Here is a 19,293-nt window from a genome sequence, read left to right on the forward strand (position 1 = left end):
GGTGTCGAAAGATAGAGTGAACTTTGAGGAAAGGAGAAAAGTGTTCTGGAAAGAAGTGAAAAGAGTAAGAAACAGTGAGTCTGGAAAGGAAGAGAAAGTGAAAGATAAGGATTGTAAATTGCTGGTTAGCGGTAGTGCAGTCAGGATGAGATGGGCAGAGTATTTTGAGGAGTTGCTAAATGTGGAGGATGGGAGAGAAATGAGAGTCGAGGCGATTGGGTGATTTAAATGTGAAGCCTGTGGAAACATGGGAGGTGCAAGAGGCAGTGAAATAAATGAAAGGGGGGAAGGCACCTGGGTTGCATGGTTGTACAGGCTGAATGCCTGAAAAAAGGTGGCAGAGCTATGATTGACTGGTTAGTATGCTTTTTAAGTGGTGTGGTTCCTGTTGATTAGTGTAGTGCATGTGTTGAGCCATTGTATAAGGGTAAAGGTGATAAGTATGAATGTAGCAATTCGAGAGGTATCAGTTTGTTGTAAGCTGTATGGAATGGTCTTGATTAAGAGAGTGAGAAAAAGAACGAATGAGGTGGTGATGGAGGAGCAGAGTGGTTTCAGGAAAGGAAGAGGATGTGTGGATCAGGTGTTTGCAGTATGACAGGTGTGTGAGAAATATTTGGCGAAAGGTAAGGATGTTTATTTGGCTTTCATGGACTTGGAAAAGGCGTATGACAGAGTTGATAGAAAGGTGATGGTAATGTATGGAGTGGGTGGAAAGTTGTTGGAAGCATTGAAGATTTTTTATATGAACAGCAGAGCATGTGTAAGAGTAGGGAGTCAGACAAGTGAGTGGTTCCCTGTGTTAACTGGTGTGGGACAGGGGTGTGTGATGTCACCATGACTGTTTAATGTGTACATGGATGGCGTGGTGAGAGAGGGGAATGCAAGAGTATTCGGCAGAGGCGTAGGGGTGATGGACAACAGTGGAACGGTGTGGCAGGTAAGTCAGTTGTTGTTTGCAGATGACACGGCTCTTGTGGCTGATTCTGAGGAAACATTGAGAAGGTTGGTAACGGAGTTTGGAAGAGTATGTGATAGGCGTAAGTTATGTGTCAATGTTGGGAAGAGTAATGTGATGAAGTGTTCACGTGATGGAGTGGGCATGACGTTAGAAATCAGGTTGCATGGACAGGTGCTGGAAGAAGTTGAAAGCTTTAGGTACTTGGGTTGTGATGTGGCTGCAGTTGGTGGAATGGATTGCGAGGTATTGCACAGAGTGAATCAAGGAAGCAAGGTTTTGGGTGCTCTGAGCAGAGTGATGAGCAACAAGAGTATGAGTATGGATGTTAAGAGGGGACTGTATGAGAGTGTGATTGTGCCGACTGTGTTGGATGGTGCAGAGACTTGGAGCCTGAATGCAGATTTAAGAAGGAAATTGAATGTTTTTGAGATGAAGTGTTTGAGGAGTATGTTAGGAGTGACAAGATTGGATAGATTGAGGAAAGAAATTGTGAGAGACAGAACTGGAGTAGTCGTGTAACTGAGCAAGCGTGTTGATAAGAGAGTACTCGGTTGGTTTGGACACATGAAGAGGATGGATGAGGAGCGAATGTTGATTAGGATCTACAGAGCAGAAGTCAATGAAAGGAGACCAAGAGGAAAGCCGCGATTGACGTGGATGGATGGTGTTATGAGTGCACTGCAGGAAAGAGGTCTAAATATAATGGAAGCTAGAGCTCTTGTTGGTGATAGGAAGGAGTGGAGAGGTGTTGTGAAAGGATAGTGGGATTGTGGATGCGTTGTTAAAGATGGGCTGGGCACCCGTCTGATGCGGCAGGGGTAAACCAGTGAAGGCTGTCGGGCCGTGCTGTTGAACCAAATAGTGTGTTGTGTCACCCTGACCCGAGTGACATAGCCGCTTTCTGGTGTCCCATTTCATCTGGAGGGACGAAAGCATGACCAACTTAGGTGCCGAGGTGCCTAACTTGTTTGGGTGTTTGGGCAATTGGGTTGGCCATGGTCCAAAAAATGTTGTTTGTGTTTTTTGCTATTTTTTTTTTCGTTTTATTTTCTTTGTTATTGTATGTGTTTGTCTTGCTGTTGGTCACCCCTCTTGAGGGATATGACCAAGGTAGATAGATAGATAGATAGATAGATAGATAGATAGATAGATAGATAGATAGATAGATAGATAGATAGCTAGATAGCTAGATAGCTAGCTAGCTAGCTAGATAGCTAGATAGATAGATAGATAGATAGCTGTTCAACCACATTCAGGTACATGCTTGTGTTGTAGCACACCTGATTTTCAACTACTGCTTGGCAATAAATAAATTAGAACCCATAAATTTGGCATTTTAGAATTGGAAAATTGGAAAATGAATTACTGCGAAAACAAAAGAGTAGGATTTTAAGAGTTCAGTTTGAATGACCCGAAACAGGTGTTGATTATCAATTAACTGTAACTAACTAGAGAATTGTAGCATGTAAGAAAGTTAGTCAAAAGCTTTAACCAGTTTTTTCCACAGCCCAAATTCGCATTAAAACTGATTCAAACTACGTTCTTGTTGTCTGAACATTTTCCATAGGATGTATTTTTGAATGAATAAAATGTTTCTAAAAAAAGTGTGTGTAAGGTGGGGTTTTTTGTTTGGGACTGGTTAAAATCATAATTATCTGGGTCAGGCCTCACCAACCTTTTTAAAGCTGAGAGCTTTTTGTTAATGATTGGTGCAAAGGGCTACCATTTGGATATACATTTCTAGAATAATAACTTATGCTTATAACATGCTGTTGCTTTGTTAATATCTGGTAGTAATCATTACAAATCTGTTTGAAATTAAATGGGCCATGGGCTTCTAAGGTGTTCCCGCGAGCAAAACGTTGGAGACTCCTGATCTAGGCTGAATGTTGAAATTGAGATTTTATATTTTGTCTATATATCCGAACCCTATAGTCAAGATATTTTTGTCAGTGTTTTTTCTGTTTGTTTCTGTTTTTAATATCGGACGCCTGCAAAGGAGATTGCATACGATACCAGTTCATTTTTTCGACCAGTGTTTTTCAACCTTTTTCAAGTCAGGGCATGTTTTTCACATACGAATTTTGCTGCACACCACTAACCAAAAATGTTATAAAATGACACTGAACCGTATGTTTAACTACAATATAATTGATAATACCCCCAGTTTTTACCACACAGACACTTGACAATGACATAATATTTGCAGAAAATGATTCATAAATATTTTATAAAACTTTAAATCTTAAAAAGTGACATTGGATAATTTCTCACGGCACACCTGTCGATCTCTCACGGCACACTAGTGTGTCGCGGCACAGTGGTTGAAAATCACTGATTTAGACTACACTCATTGTTAATCATTGTTTTGACATTATGCACTGTTTACAATACATCATTGTCACTATTGACCAATAATGTTGCTATTCTATGTTTCACACACACTTTAGGGAGGATCTGCTTTTGTAACCTAGGATGTTTCATAAAAAAGAAAGCAATCAGTTGAGGGCTTTTAAAACAGATTTGAAAGTTTGTATCGTGAAGGACTTTTGGATACAGTTCTCTCCTGTTTTCCTTGCAAGTTCAAAATTCATTGATGTTTTATCTCCTTATTTTGAATGTCTACTTAACCATAAACATATCAATGTCTTTCATGACTTAGGGGCCGGTCACACAGACATTTGCGGCTGAATCACGGGCAGAAATTTCTGCCTTTGAGGCGGACGCTATTGGACGCATTGAGATCGCCATTCAGACGAGATACAGCGGTGCTTAACACGAGGTCGGAAATTCGCGCGCGGGTGGCAGCGCGAAAGAGTTTTGCGCTGCTCAATTCTTCAGAGCGCGGGTACACAACCTTTCACGAGCGTATAGAGGCCGAACCACGGCCGGAAATTTCTGGCCGTTAAGCAGATGCTGTTGGGCGCTGTTGGACGTTTTGAGACCGCCATATAGACGAGATAGAGCAGTGCTTTACTCGCGGTCGGAAATTTTCACGTGGTTGGCCGCGCTCAAAACTTTTGAGCTGCTCAAAAGTTTGAGCACGTGTTAAACCGCGTGCCGCACACGTGGTCAACAAGAGGTAATGACGCGGAAATGACGCGGAACGACGTGCTCTGGCCGCGGCCAGGGCGTGGTTACACATGGGTAGGACGGGAAATTTCAGCGGGTAATCGTGGGTGGAGCATGGTAATAGCATGTTCTGCGCCTGTATCGCGGTGTTATCACGTGAAATTAGCGTGTTACGCGTGTGACGGTCAAACGCCTTTCTCCGCGTATAAACAGCGCGAATGCCGAGAACACGTCAGTTGTGCTCGAGACGTCAAGGGGGTGAACATGGATCCCCGTCAGCGTAGTGACCTCGTCTTAATCCATTTTTATTTCTTGACATATCTTTTCAAGATAATAAAATAAAAATGATGCCATAGCTTGAAATCTTGATCTTCACGGGACTGTGTCTTGTGCGGTTATGATCTCTACAGCCCGGTGCCGAGATTTGCATCCCCTCGCTACTACAACCACTTTTACCTCGTTTTATCTCACTTTTAGGGAATGTAATGGCGAACATATAACCAAAACCACTTCGTCTTGCATTTGTTGGAAATGTAATACAACTTAAACCATTCCGTCTTTGTTTTTGTTGTGAACGTAATCGAACGGTAAATCCTCCCCCCCTCGCGTGAACGCGCATTCTGCTGCGCTTCCAACGAAAGCGATCGTATTCTATATAAAACGCTTATTAAAACTATAAAGCGAGCTAATTATAACAATTGGGAGATCCTAGTCTATATAACGCGTTTATTTAAACAATAAAGCACGATCGTATTCTACAAATTGCGTTTGTTAACGCGGATGCAAAAGTCACCAATGTCAATGTACGCTTCCCACAAGAGCCATCGCAGCAGAATGCGCGTTCACGCGAGGGGGGGGGGGGCTGGATGTGTTGCGTAGGAGTCGGATTTGGGCACAACACCGGCTCAGGAGCTTTTATACCCGTGGTCCACACGAGAAAATGACGCAGAAATGACGCGATGAGGAAGCGAAACAGTCGCCGGCGTGTTTTGCGGGCATACCACCGATGAACAGCGGGTTGGCCAATTTTGCGCATTTTCCATCGCGGGCAACCACGGGCTAAAAAAAAAACGCAAAATTTTAGCCGTGATTCAGCCGCAAATGTCTGTGTGACCGGCCCCTTAGTCGAATATACCAAACCTTCTTCAAGATGCATTTTTGTAAACATTTAAAGAAAAACGTTCATATGGTTATTGTGTCAAATTGGAGATTGGGTTTTACAAGCCCGAATATGAAACAAAAACACGATTACAACCCAATTAAATGAACCAGAGAAATGTCTGAATTTAGTATATTTTTTTAGGCTGAGTAAAATGGTCGGCAAGACGTTGCTAGTTTTCTTACCTCCAGACATTCCTGGAGATCTCTGACATATGTCTTCTCTGTCTGCAGGAGCTCTGCCATGATGAACCTAAATAATAACATATATAAATAAATATTGACATTGATTATAACATTTTTACATACAGAGCAGTGTTGTTGTTGTTTTGAATAGTAATTTTACTAACACAAATATTGAGATGTTATACTTTGAGCAAAACAATGTCTTGTGAAGTCTAGTGAGGTATTGTCAATGGTAATGTTAAAACGACTGAAGAATATTTTTTCTTTAGATTGTCACATGCTACTGTATACCAGTATATGTATTGATTTTAATTCTTAAACGTTCCTTGTATTACGTACTTTGATTTGCAGTTAAAGTTTATATCAATGATGTCTAGTTAATTCATATAAAATTGACACTAGGGAGGCAGGCGGAGCCACTTAAATCAGGCTCTCTGCTAGTTTAACTCTCGAAAATCAGACTATTTCATTTAATCAATGTTGACTATTTTTGCACATTGTTGACTATTTTTGCATATCGCACTAATACGATCCCAAAACTGTATATAACATCCTACATGCCCACATTTCTTGTGTAAATATTGTGTAAATTATAACCCTTATCTTCTTTGTTCCTTTATATTGTGTAAATTATAACCTTATGTGAGACTGGAATGAAACGCCTAATTTCGTTGTCACAATATGTTCAACCCATTTTGTAACAATGACAATAAAGGTAAATTATATTCTATTCTATTGTATTCTAATAGTGTGATTCGCCTAGCCCACGTAGCTCAGCCTCTATCTTGTGTCTACAATGCCCCACAACGGTGCAGTGACCTCATACTTCACACAATAAATTATTTTGGTTCCGTCAGTTGGCGCCGTCCCAAATGTTTTTGACAGCGACCACATCTCATTTTATTGTGAATTAACGTGTTTTATATCTTATTTTTCCAATAGTAATGGGTCCCAATCAAACTATAGATAATGAAGAGTGGAAAACAGTAACACCGACAACTGCTTTGAAGGAGAACATGATTGCGAAATACCAACATGGTGTACGACTGTCTGCCATCAGTACAAAAAATATTTTTAAATAGTTTTCTTTTTATCATTATTACTAGTATATTAATTTTTATAATCTAAACATTTAAATAATTACCGTTGTTTAGGTACATGTGTCATTCAAATTTTGGGTACACATTTCTTTTCATATGTGGCTATTTTAAGGCAGTTTTAGGGAGGTCAGCTTATATGCAATGTAGGCTTAAATGCGAGTACTGTATATACCGTACAGTGGTATTTTACTGGTCACCTGATTCTGCCAGTGACGGGTTAATGCAAAGGAGAGAGAAACTGGACCAATCTATGATTCAAACAATGACTCAACAGAGTAGTTTATTTTATCCGACATAGACTCACTCTTTTTTTCTAGCCGACTTCCTCTTCTCCTCGTTGACCTCATCGATGGGCTCTCGTAATTTGATCTCAGGGTCGTCAGACAAGCTAGCAGGAATGATATCCAGCTCTAAGTCCTTGTTGTCCTGTAGGGATAAAGAAAGCCAAATATATTCCTTGAGTCGACGTTGAGTAGATACGGGTAAATATCCTCACCTCGGAGGAGACGCCCAGGCTTCTCTCTAGGCTCTCCTGGTATTTGGCCATTCGCAGGGAGAAATCGCGGTAACGGCGGTCTACCGTGCTCACCCATCGCTTCAGCTCCACTACGTGGACATGGCCTTTTTCTACCAGGTTGTCAGCCAGCTGGATAAGGAGTTTTACCTTCTCTTTTGTTTGCTGGTGACACAGGTATACAAAAAGTGGCTTACTTTTTAATATTTGTGTTTTAAATCAACTACCGGGCCGTGGACCCATACCAGGCACCACAGAAACGAACAAAAATGGCCTTTTTTTATTAAAAGGTTGCCTTATTTTTTAATTATGCCGTAGATAACTGAAATGTATTTTTTACCCACAAAATAACTTAAGGTTTTGGTGTGTCTTATTCATGAAGTTTTGTTTGAGTAATGAATGATCAGATTAAAAATACTGCTGAACACGTTTGCATAATATTGGATGCACCGGGAATCAAATCCCATTCGCAGCGGTGAAAGTGCCACATTCTCACCACTGGACCACTAGAGATGTACAACACATAAGAAAAGGCATTCGATTTTATCTCATCATCACGATATTTTTACTCAGGACCATGTTGTTGAGTACACAAGGCTATTATTAAAATAATTTATTGAAAATATAAACTATTAACACACCACCAAAATAAAATGTACAATGTATTTATTTTATGTCCTTCAATTCATCATCAGATACACCAAAGAATTTTCCTCATGTGCTTGCCTTTTTTTGCTTTTATTCATACAGGGTTTGTACACTTTTTTTCATGGCCAAATTCAGTTTTTTTTTTACTTTCAAAACCATTATTTAAATTTCTCCAGTAAAAAAAACATTTAAAAAGAAATCCAGGGTGAATTATGTAGATCCACAAATATATATGCGATCTACATGTGTAATTTTAAATAGTACGTGTGCATTTAGCAAGACATATTTTCAGATCTTGAGTAAATTATGAATATATTCCTGGATCTGAACAATACTCTTGTAAATATTTTTGAAAAAAAATATCTTCCCATATATGTGTTAGGTGATATATGTAGCTTACATTTTCAGTAGCAAGAAGTTCTTCCCTTTACAGTAATCCTCGCACTAATACACACTTCATTGTGCCCGTTTTAAGTGTAGCATGAACATGTCCTCTTGGGCTGTGGGGGGTGATGACGTTTCGTAGTACAATGCTATACAAACTAATGCCAGTCGTTGTTAATTGCAAGGGTAGAAGAAATACAATGGCAAACTTGTGGAGAAACATGGCAACAACTTCAAGCATTTACAAGGACTCCACCCAAGATTCAAGTACTTTCCAAGCCTTGAAAACTCAACATTTAAAACAAGCAATTTCAAGGATTTCAAGCACCCGTACTAATCCTGTTTTTGTCCACTCTCTATCTGGTACTGTGAGTAAAAATAGTGTAATGGTGATTTTAAATATACCGTATTTTCCGCACTATAAGGCGCACCTAAAAGCCTTTATTTTTTTCAAAAGCTTACCATGTGCCTTATAATACAGTGCGCCTTATTTATGGATCAATATTAAGTCGCAAAGTCTTGCAACTAATGCAGCAAACCGCCGACTAGATTTTCCCCCGAACGCGAAGTCGTCCGCGATGTATGCTGGGATTTATTTACCGGCATTTCATTGGCTAACCAATGTGTCAATCATCATTTGAATCAATCACTATTGGCTAAAGTTATTCGGAGGTAAAGGGGGCGGATCCTTTTTATCATTTACAGGCTCGCATAGGCTAAAGGGGCAAAACAAAGCCTGCAATTGGCCGAAAAAGATGTGTCAATCATCGGTTGAATCGATCACTATTGGCTAAAGTTATTTGGAGGTAAAGGGGGGGATCCTTTTTACCATTTACAGGCTGGCATAGGCTAAAGGGGCAAAACAAAGCCTGCAATTGGCCGAAAAAGATGAATGTGAATAGCATGTTGGGTTGACGGCATAGAGAAAACAGTATTTTACTATTCTGTACTGTATTTGTAAATATTTTACTCTCCTGAATTTACTACACTCACGGATATAAGAGGACCATGGTTGCACATTATTATTGAACACAACGACTTCGGTGAACTACTCCGGCTATATATTTTCCCTGTATCTTGTTTCAGACTGAACTCGATGTTTCTGTGATAAGCGGTGCAGATAATGGATGCAATGGAGTGTCTATTTTTAAATGAAACTCAATTCCAAGTGTTTATTGTCATATGCACAGTAAAATTGCGAGCGAAAAAGAAAATAGAAACTAAGGAATGGTTGGCATTTATTGAATCCCAAGACTTTAACCTTCCGAATGATATTTGGAACGATGCATTTGAGTGACATTGTACGGACACAGCATCCGCACGTGTGTACGACACGTATTTGCTTCTTTGCAAGCTTTCGGAATGTTAAGGGGGTAATAAGTTTGACTGAACTATCTGACTGTTTTGTCCACGTTCCCATTGTAGCGCCTTATAATCCGGTGCGTCTTATGTATGTCAAATATAGGACCAAAAACCATTTTTTCGGGGTGCGCCCTATAACCCGGTGCGCCTTACAGTGCGGAAAATACGGTAATGCCTTTTCCTGTCATCTATCTGTCAATCCAACTAACCTGGTAGTTGGGATTTTGTGTTCTCACCACCGTGATCTGGGTTTGCTTTCTGTTGTACCCAATGCTGATCAAATGTGGTCAGTAATATTGTAGACTGATGAGTCATTGCTCAAATATGGAAATACACTACCATAAAACCTCAGTACAATGCTCACCCAACCATTGATTTATTTCTTTGGTTGGAAAAAAATGCATGTATACACAAATAAATATAATATAAGCAAAAAATAAGCCTTTCTTTTTTTTTCGTGCATCCCATTACCATACGACCAACAACCTGGTACAGGTCCGCGGCCCGGTGGTTGCCAACCACCTGTCTGCAAGACCAACATTTCATAAAGAACTTGTTCAACCAACAACCTCCCCAGGCACTTTAGAACTGAACACACACATCTGAAGAGCTGTTTGAGGGACAAAAAAGCGGGCTCTTTTTAGTGAGCAAAGCCTAAACTGTTCTCTCAAAAGAGCCAGTAAATCCCATCAGTAGCACACACTATATACCTTGGCAGTATGTCTAAAGTGCTGATGGTCATTGAGGAGCTGCTGTGTTTCTTTGCTGCTGTCCCCAGATGACACATGCGTAGCAAGGTACGCTTCACCTGTGTCTTGGATCCATTCTAAAGCCTGCAAAAACACATTCACCAACATTATATTTATGATACGATAGTGACCCTAAAAGAAATGTTCCCATCATAAAAGACACCAGATGTCTTTTTGGCGCTGCACTTTAGCTCAAAGTTTGAACACACGCATGCACAGACCTGCTTGGCGCTGCGTTCAAAGACAACAAACTGTTGACATTGGTCCAGTCTTCTCTTCTTCAAAGTCCAGAAGTGCAGGACTCTGTTCTCCCTCTGCAGCAGCTCATTCAGAATAGCTGAAAATAATTTTCCCCAAGGAAACAAGTCCAATGTCAGTTTTACAATGTCAAACATATCAAACATTTAAAATCTAATTACAAAAATGAGTAAAGACAATTTTCATATTTTGAAAATGTTTTTGCATAGCATTTAAAAGTGCCATTTCTAAGTAGAAAGTAGAAACAAACCACAAACAAAACCTGCTGTTACTGCAAGTGTCCAGCAGGTAGAAATAATATACCATTAAGAAACCAAGGAACGGTCCAAATTGTCAAGACAAAAATTTGCTTTGGCTTATTTTTTTGTGTTTTTTATTTTCATAGTTATCATTGAAAATGAGTACCGTATTTTGTAATTTGCAATAGATGAAAGTAGTAAACTATAGAAGACTCATAACATTTGGTAGCACTGTTATGTGATGAAGGGTAAATCATTTCTTTTGAACAGGGAGCTTTGTAACACGCTGATTTAAATTTCAGTTAAGTTGAGGTGTATCCCAATTTTCTGGCGGTCGAAATTAATGTTGTCATTTTACCTTTGACCTGCTGCTCAGGCCCTCTAGCATGACTCGCAGCTCCTGGGATGCTCACATTGTTCCTGTGGATGTATTTGAGAAAAACCTCTGCATTCCTGCGGGCTAGTGTGCAAGCCTAAGAAATAACAATATCAATAAATAAATAAAAAGGAAAACATCTTATGATGATGACATGCTGTAATAGACACAAATACTATTTTCCCATTAAGCAGTCTTGGTGGTCAAGCCAGCTGACTTTAGGCTGTTGGCAGTGGACACCCTGGAATGGTTGTCAGCAATAGAAAGACACACCATGGCAGACAACCATTCACGCACATACAGGGGAAAACCTTTTTGTCTTTTAAGGAAAGCCACTCAAGCACATGTTAACTAGTCATTGGTAAGGTCAAATTGAAACTAGACATTACAGTAACCAGGATACATGGTCAGATTGGCAATATGAGATGTGAAGAAGTCAACTTTTTTGCCATTTTGACCAAAAGCTTGACAAAGTCCACCTTAGATTGTAAACAGTATAGAAGGGATTGGGAAATTGAATTAATCCTGATATTTCAAAAAAGTGTGTGATGAGTTGGGTTTATTTTCATGGTTTCACAAGAACCTGTTGATTCTTCCTTCGATTATATATCCTGGACTTGATGACAAACTGGTTTTCTCGCTCAGCCTGTCAAACCTTGATAACAGTCTTCCTCCTGAATACCTGATTGTAATATTATGCACCTTAAACACTTTGGGGATTTACCAATAAAGTCTGTTCAGGTTTGTCAAACATATGGGCCTCAGGCTGGATACAGCCCGTTGGATGATGTGATTGAGTCCGCCATAAATTTCTGAGTATGTCAAAATATAAGTAAATGGGTCAGTACTATCAAAAGTTATGCTTTTTTTAAAAATAAATGCAAACCAAATATTCCCTCTGGCCGCTAGAGAGGGCAGGATATAGTCATTATGCACAACCCAGTAGTTTGATCTTATTGCCCATGCACTGCTAAAACTTGTATCTTGTATTTCTTTTCTATTCATTTCAAACCAAAACCAATTAAGGCAAAAATTAGATTTTATTAATAGCTCCCACTTGAGTTTGTATGGCATGGTGAACTGGTTTTCGGTGTAAAACTGCATTCACTCAAGACTTACTAAATACCAGGTAACGAATTTAATGCCAAACATGAAATTAATGTTTTCCCATTGTTTGTAGATAAATATTTTATGCTCAGAAAGTTATCTCTTGTCATCCATTATTATAATAAGTTGGGTCGGCATCAAGGTAGGCTTTAAAACCTCACTACTGAAAAACTACAATCAGCTCAACATTTTAAGTTGACATTTTTTTACTGATCCGATCCCCCTGAGAACAGGAAGTCTGCATGTGGCCAGAGGGCCAAACTGAGTTTGACATCCCGGTCAACATGTTGGTGACAAAATATTATCTTTAGTAAAACTGGATAGTGTCTTTGACTAATTTCCATCCCTTTTTGAACGCAATAGTGCATTATAAGATTAGATAGATAGATAGATAGATAGATAGATAGATAGATAGATAGATAGATAGATAGATAGATAGATAGATAGATAGATAGATAGATAGATAGATAGATAGATAGATAGATAGATAGATAGATAGATAGATAGATAGATAGATAGATAGATAGATACTTTATTCATCCCCGCAGGGAAATTCAAATTTCCAGCAGCATCCCTGCGCTGAGAACAATACAATAATAAAGCAAAAATAATACAATATACAAATACCCAATGTGATGTGCTAATACCCACTGTAGTGTGTTATATAGAGTATCGTAGATAATAGTAGATTATTTTTAACATCATAATTCGACAGTGCAGAAGTTATTTGTTAAAGGTTCTGTCTGGATGTACTACTTGCTAACGCCATGTTCTGGCTACAATCAATAATTATTGCAGCCTCTATCAAGCTGCGTGAATGTCATGTACGAGTGTGTGACTTTCTGAGGCGTGCTCCAAAATTATTCTTCTTTCATCTTTTTGACATTTGGGTATTGCATTTGGACTATATTTGAAACAGTCCTTTTCTAACTTTCACCATTTTCATCCCAGAATAAAAATAAAAAATAAAAACCCGAACACGAGTGTGCAATCACTCTGCTAACTTATGTGTTGCTCTGATAAAAGTAAGATACAAGCAGAAAGGCAAAGTGTAAAAACATTATTAAAGGCTGAACTCAGTTTGGCATTGATAACACATTCTTAAAAGACATAATATTCAACTTTCAACTTTTTAAAGAAACCTCATACAACGCAACCCCCTAAAATGAAAAATTTATAAAGTACAGTACTTTTATTTGTTGAACAAATGCGCAAGCGTGAGCCTGTATATAGGGTTTGTTTTTATGTTTCAATGTTTATTAAAGTATTTGATAAATAAGTGCATAAATGAATAAAGGTTTCTTCTTGGCAGATTTTGACTATCATCGGTCCTTTTTGGAACGCAGGACACCATCATTGGTTTTCAGTCACTTTGTGTTGTAAAAATTCCCTAAAAATACGAGAAATTCTAGATACAGGCACGATAAGGGAACAAATTAATCTCATATGTGAGGAGTGTGAGGAGTGGAATAACCTTGAGAAAGGCTTCTTTCTGTTCAAGATGTTTGCTTATAAGTGGCACAAGGTGGTCACTCTCAGCCTGCGTTCCCACTTTTTCATGAGTCCCACACCAGTCCTCATCTCGTCGGTATTCCTGCTCCAGACTCTCCAAAACGCTGCAAACCTAAACATGACAACAGCATTCACACAAATTTGCATATTAAGCGGGCAGTATGCTAGAAATCACGCAAATGTACCTGCTCAGATGTCTTGTAGAAGGCCACCGAAGCGTTGACAAGCTTCAGGCGGTCCTCCATCTTCAGCATCAATTGCTGCCAGTGGACGGCAACTTTCTCAGCACAGGTACGAATAGCCTCTGGGTCATAGTGACCGGCCTGGAGCATCATCTGGACCAAGAAAGGCACAATTAAGACTTGCAATAGTTTTTGTAGTGTACTACGCTGAACTTTTAAGTAATTCAATTCAATTTAAATTCATCTCGAATATACAACAAAGATTCTTTTTCTGTCGGCAGATTATTTTGCTCATTTCAAATAGTATTTTTCCTATTCTAACTTATTATAACTATTCTAACTTATCGTTTTCCTCTGTTCAAAAGATCTGGTTTAAAATAGATATTTTTAAAAGCATAAAAATATAATCTCATTTAAAAATATAGTATATAATCAAATCAGTCCAACTAAATCGCTATTGTTTTTTTGGCATATGTGTTCATTTCAAACAGTATAGACAGTTTAAATTCTATTTTTGTTTGTGTATGCTTTCATCAATGCTGGCAGCTCCACACTGCAAGAAGTTTAGTCCAAAGCCATTGGAAAAATATAATGCAATTAATTTTCTATTCTGGTCGATATTTTTGATTATTCCAAGTATTATTCTTATTGTAGTATAGTTAAAAAAAAAATCTAATTTTATTTTGTTATTGTTTTTTTCCTCAAAGTTGACCACCCCAGACTGCAGTTAGTCCAGTTTGTACATTCAGAAAAATATCTAGCAAAATAATTAAAAGTGGAAAATATAAACACAAAATTAGCACGATAATCTGCGAGCAAACATACATTTTTTTAATTTTTTTTTTTTGGTTGGACTATTTAGAAAAGCAACAAATTCTGTCGGTGCAACAACTGATAAAGTGCCAAAGATTCTAGCAATGTATGAGTATATTGTAAAGAAAATAAGCCCAGCACAAAAATGACTACCACATTCCTCCTTTTCTTTTGGAATGGATGGAATGACTGAATCCCCTTTTGGATAGTTCCCTGACATACCAATTCGCGATGTTCTATAATGAAATCTGCTAAGTTTTGAATGTAATTAAAACATCCAAGGCTATGTATTGATAAAATAATGTTCTCACCATACGTAATTATGTGGATTGGAAGGACATTCTCAAGTACAAAAAAATTATGCAAATTACCCACTTCTTTGGCTTTTCAACAAATTTAGCAACATCAAACACCGTCATCTGATACTGGTGATATCGGATATCTGAGACCACACCCAAAGAGGCATGATCTGGTCAAGTGTCACTGATCCATATAAAAAGAATGGACTGAGCGATAGCCGCTCTCTTTCTTTATCTGCCTGACTCATGGCAATCCACAGCTGTATTAAGCGGGAAACTTTCTTTCTGTGCTAGTAACTTCCAGACTTTTCAGCAGTCAAAAACTCCCATAATCTCCGGTACATTTTTTTAAAAGGAAAGTGTGTATTAATATTAGTGTCTCCTATTGGTAAAAAATATAATTCATAAAAAAACTAATTTGATTTAAGTAATAAATAAATTTACATGAACTATCATGTAAACATGTCCTTGTTGAAATACATCATAGGTTGCAAAATTAGCATTTACTTTACACAACATGAGCCTCACCTAGAGGGAGCTGACATGATTATCCATCATCTTGCAGATACGGATAAGGAAACACTTCAAAAAAATCTGTAAAATGGTGCGTTTTGTGCACTACGAGTCTCCGTAGTTTATGTTCTTTCTCGTGCTTTTTAGCATGAAGGCCTTATTATTGTCTATTAACCACGATCAGTAAAGATACTTTTTTTCACAGAGATCATTCTCATTTGGTCGTTTGAATATCTTTCACTTCAAAGCCTTCAAATTATGCTTTAAATCTCAAAAAGTGAAGCAAACCTCACCTCTGCTTTGTGCTGGACTTGCAGAGCACTTTGGTGGGTCTTCTGGAGGGAGTTTGCGTGAAAAAGAGACTAAAATAGAAAGGAGGGGACGATGGGGTATGATTTAAGGAATCAACATAAAAAGAGAAGGACATACTTGAAGTGTCCCTAACGTGAGTGATGTAGATGTTAGCGTGGGTGTGTGTTTTGAGTTCAAAGGACTGTGTGGGTGTCTGAAAGATTGCACAGCTGCTGCTGTTGAAAACATGCAGAAACAATTATTGCTCAAGTACAGTTAGAGTGGCAGTGCATGTGATGTGTGTCAGTTGTGTGCCTTTTTGCACACAGGAACAAACCTCTATCGCCATCTGGAACTGTTCGTGTTCCCTTTGCAGTTGCTCTGCTTCAGACAATGAACTGGCGTTCACCATGCTGGCATTTAGCATGGACTCACCGTTACGAATCCATCCGAGTACCTAAAGAGTACAAAGGACATTGTTGTTTTTTTTGTTATTTATCAGTATTTACTCATCATATCGGAATACAACACTAATTTGTCAAGATATCGAGTGGTTAACTGTAATGGTAAACATACAACAAAAAATACAGAGCTTCCAAAATTTGAAAATAATGCTTTATAATCAAGGGGGTGGGTTTGGTCTTGGCATTGGTGGGGCCAAAGCAAATATTTTAAGTGATCATATAATATTGGTGGGGACAAAACAATGATTGCTTGATAGAGGTCGAGACTAGAGATAAGATAGGGCCTTAAAGATTCAGCCCAAGCCCGACCAATTAACCTGATTTGCAGGACCAAGCCAGAGACAAACCTGAAATTTCATATTTTATTTGTGATGACTGGAGGAGGGGGGTTTTAGGCCTATTCTGGATGCCCGCCGCGGGTCCAACAGTGCTGGAAGTTGCTGTCGAGCCAGACCACGGGCTGCACAAGAAGAGGACGGAATCCATCGAGTGGATCCCCACCGACACCCGTATTTTCCCAACTATAAGTCGCAGCTTTTTTACAATTTGGCCAGGGATGCAAATTGTCGCAGTTCGCAGGTTCGAATCCCGGCTCCTCCGTGTGACAGGTCGAAGTGTCCTTGGGTAAGACACTGAACCCCTAATGCCCCTAATACACAGGTTGGCGCCTTGCATAGTTGCACGGCCTCTATTGGTGTGTGAGTGCAAGTGAATGGGTAAATGTGAAGCACATTTTAAAGCGCTTTGGGAAGTCTTCATTGACTTGAAAAGCGCTATATAAATGCAGATCATTTCATTTCATTTCACCATCTATAAAATTATTGCCACATTATCACAGGGTATATCATTTAACATGTTATCTTTACAGTAAACCCCAAAAGGGCGCTCTAAGCCTGTGTTGAAAATTTCAATATTGCCTGTGTTGTGTGGAAAAATGCCGACAATTGCCCCAACCCCTTCAATCCGGCAAATGTCACTAAAAGGATTTTGCCTCTCATTTTTTGGGGAACATGTAATAAAACAGTAAGCACAGAGAATTTGAACCTTGCAAATCACTTTTGAGCAAACTGAAAATATTAAAACATACCAGATTTTCTTACTGAATGATGGACACGTAAACGAGTTGCTTTTATTGCAACCAACCAGCGATTCAAAACAATAATCGTCAGAATATCACATGTATGCTCTAACATAAAGCATATTACACTGAAATGAACTGTCAAATTATTGTAGCGTGTTGTTTTTAGGGAGGCTTTGACTCATTTGAACTCATCACTTAAACTTAAACTCACACCTCCAGCGCGCCCTGCTTACAACATTATGAAGCGCATCTCTTTCTGCATAATCAACAAATAAAACGGGAGACGAACGTTCAGAGGATAAATAAATAAATGGTCTGCAATTATTTAGCGCTTTTCAAGTCAATGAAGACCTCCCAAAGTGCTTTACAATGTGCTTCACACTTACCCATTCACACACACACTCACACACCAACTGGGAGTCAGCCATGCAAGGCGCCTATCTGCTTATTGGGAGCATTAGGGATTCAGTTTCTTGCCCAAGGACACTTCAACATATAACACGGAGGATACGGGAAACGAACCTGCGACCTTTGATCCCAAGACGAGCGCTCTACTTCCTGAGCTTATCCTCAGTAGGGTAGCAGGGGTGCTGGAGCCCATCCCAGCTATCTTCAGGCAGTGGGCAGGGGACACCCTGAACTGGTTGCCAGCCAGTCACAGGGCACACAGAGACAGACAACTCACTCGCGCGTTCACATCAAGGGACAATTTGGGACGGTCAATTAATCGCCAATTTTACATATTTTATTTTATTTTATTAAGAGTTCAGGGGAAATTAAAATGCCGTCTATCATTGTGACGGCTTGAAAACTGGAGACCGATAAACAACGAAGAATAATGACGTGTGGTTAGTCAAAAAAATTTAAGGCTGACCTGAAATTTGGGTCGGGCAGATCTTACCTATATTCGGGACTTGTCCCCTTTGTCCATGTCAAAACATCACTCTTGTTTGGAACGAATAAAGATAATTTTCAGATTTTGATATTGTTTTTGGAATAGCCTTTAAGAGCACCATTTTCAAGTCGAAAAGGTTCTTAAACAATGTAGAAACCACACAGTAACCTGCTCTTATTGCAAATGTCCAGGAGATGGCACTAATAACCAAGGAACCATCAACATCGTCAGTACAAGTATGAGCGTTGCTTGAATTTTATTGTTTTCAATTTTTTCTTGTTTTCATTAAAAAAAAATTCTATTTTCTAATCTAAACTACTTTATAAATCCAGATTTCATACATGTGTGTGTGTGTGTGTGTGTGTGTGTGTGTGTGTGTGTGTGTTATGAAATGGATGAACCAATTTTTCATGAAAATGTACACAGTTGTATTTTAGACCTCCGCAAGAGTCTTTAGCTAGGTTTCATGTCAAGGCACCCCCGACAAATACCAACAAAATCAATAAAGATTTGCTTTTGTGTGGTCTGCTTACTTGGGGTCTCAAACACCCTCTGGGTACTGCAGCTTCCAACTACCGACCACTGTAGGCAGCTAAATCCAATCATCTATTGGCCTGTCAACGCTGGATCATTAAGGCTTGTTTGCTATAAACCTGGCTCGTAAACTAAGGACAATTCACAATATCTGGTAGCAAAGAGGGCTGACTAGCACTGGAAATAAATAATCGCTAGTTCAGCACTGATGTTTTAACTTTTGTTCGGTTGTCCTAAAGGGAGATGGACGATGGATGAATTCTGAGCCATTGGACCGGTGCCTTAACCTGATGTATCTTGTCATCTAGAACCTCATGTCAGGATTTTGAGACTGGAAGCTTGCCGATGCTATCAACAGGCCTTGTTGCAGTATCTTCGTTATTATATATATTTAATTATTGTCGTTGTTAATGGTTTATTGTTTGCTTATGCCCTTGCAACATCCATTGAAGCCTGGTATTATTAATATTCCTCATGCTGAGTTTTTTTTTTTAATTTTTTGCTGCCCTCATGTAGGTTTCAGCCCTCTGATACTTTTGGTGATTAAGGGCAATATATATACAGTACATGTGACTTGACTTTACTGTAGCTAAGA

At 39.0% G+C, this 19,293-nt stretch overlaps 1 protein-coding gene across 1 annotated transcript in view; it reads right to left on the minus strand.

The window, feature by feature from the left end:
- Positions 1–19,293, minus strand: part of kalrna (kalirin RhoGEF kinase a) — a 222,388-nt gene that overhangs the window by 105,876 nt on the left and 97,219 nt on the right. Inside the window, exons 20-29 of the mRNA XM_088352822.1 lie at positions 16,062–16,181; positions 15,727–15,795; positions 13,812–13,961; positions 13,589–13,738; positions 10,990–11,104; positions 10,356–10,471; positions 10,096–10,218; positions 6,974–7,156; positions 6,782–6,903; positions 5,378–5,444 (exon numbers count right to left, since the gene is read on the minus strand). Coding sequence (XP_088208948.1) covers positions 5,378–5,444; positions 6,782–6,903; positions 6,974–7,156; positions 10,096–10,218; positions 10,356–10,471; positions 10,990–11,104; positions 13,589–13,738; positions 13,812–13,961; positions 15,727–15,795; positions 16,062–16,181 — 1,215 coding nt within the window. The remainder of the gene's footprint in view (positions 1–5,377; positions 5,445–6,781; positions 6,904–6,973; positions 7,157–10,095; positions 10,219–10,355; positions 10,472–10,989; positions 11,105–13,588; positions 13,739–13,811; positions 13,962–15,726; positions 15,796–16,061; positions 16,182–19,293) is intronic.

This window comes from Urocampus carinirostris, chromosome 14 (genome assembly GCF_059441175.1).
Source record: "Urocampus carinirostris isolate Australia breed hairy pipefish chromosome 14, RoL_Ucar_1.0, whole genome shotgun sequence".
NCBI classification, from domain to species: Eukaryota; Metazoa; Chordata; class Actinopteri; order Syngnathiformes; family Syngnathidae; genus Urocampus; species Urocampus carinirostris.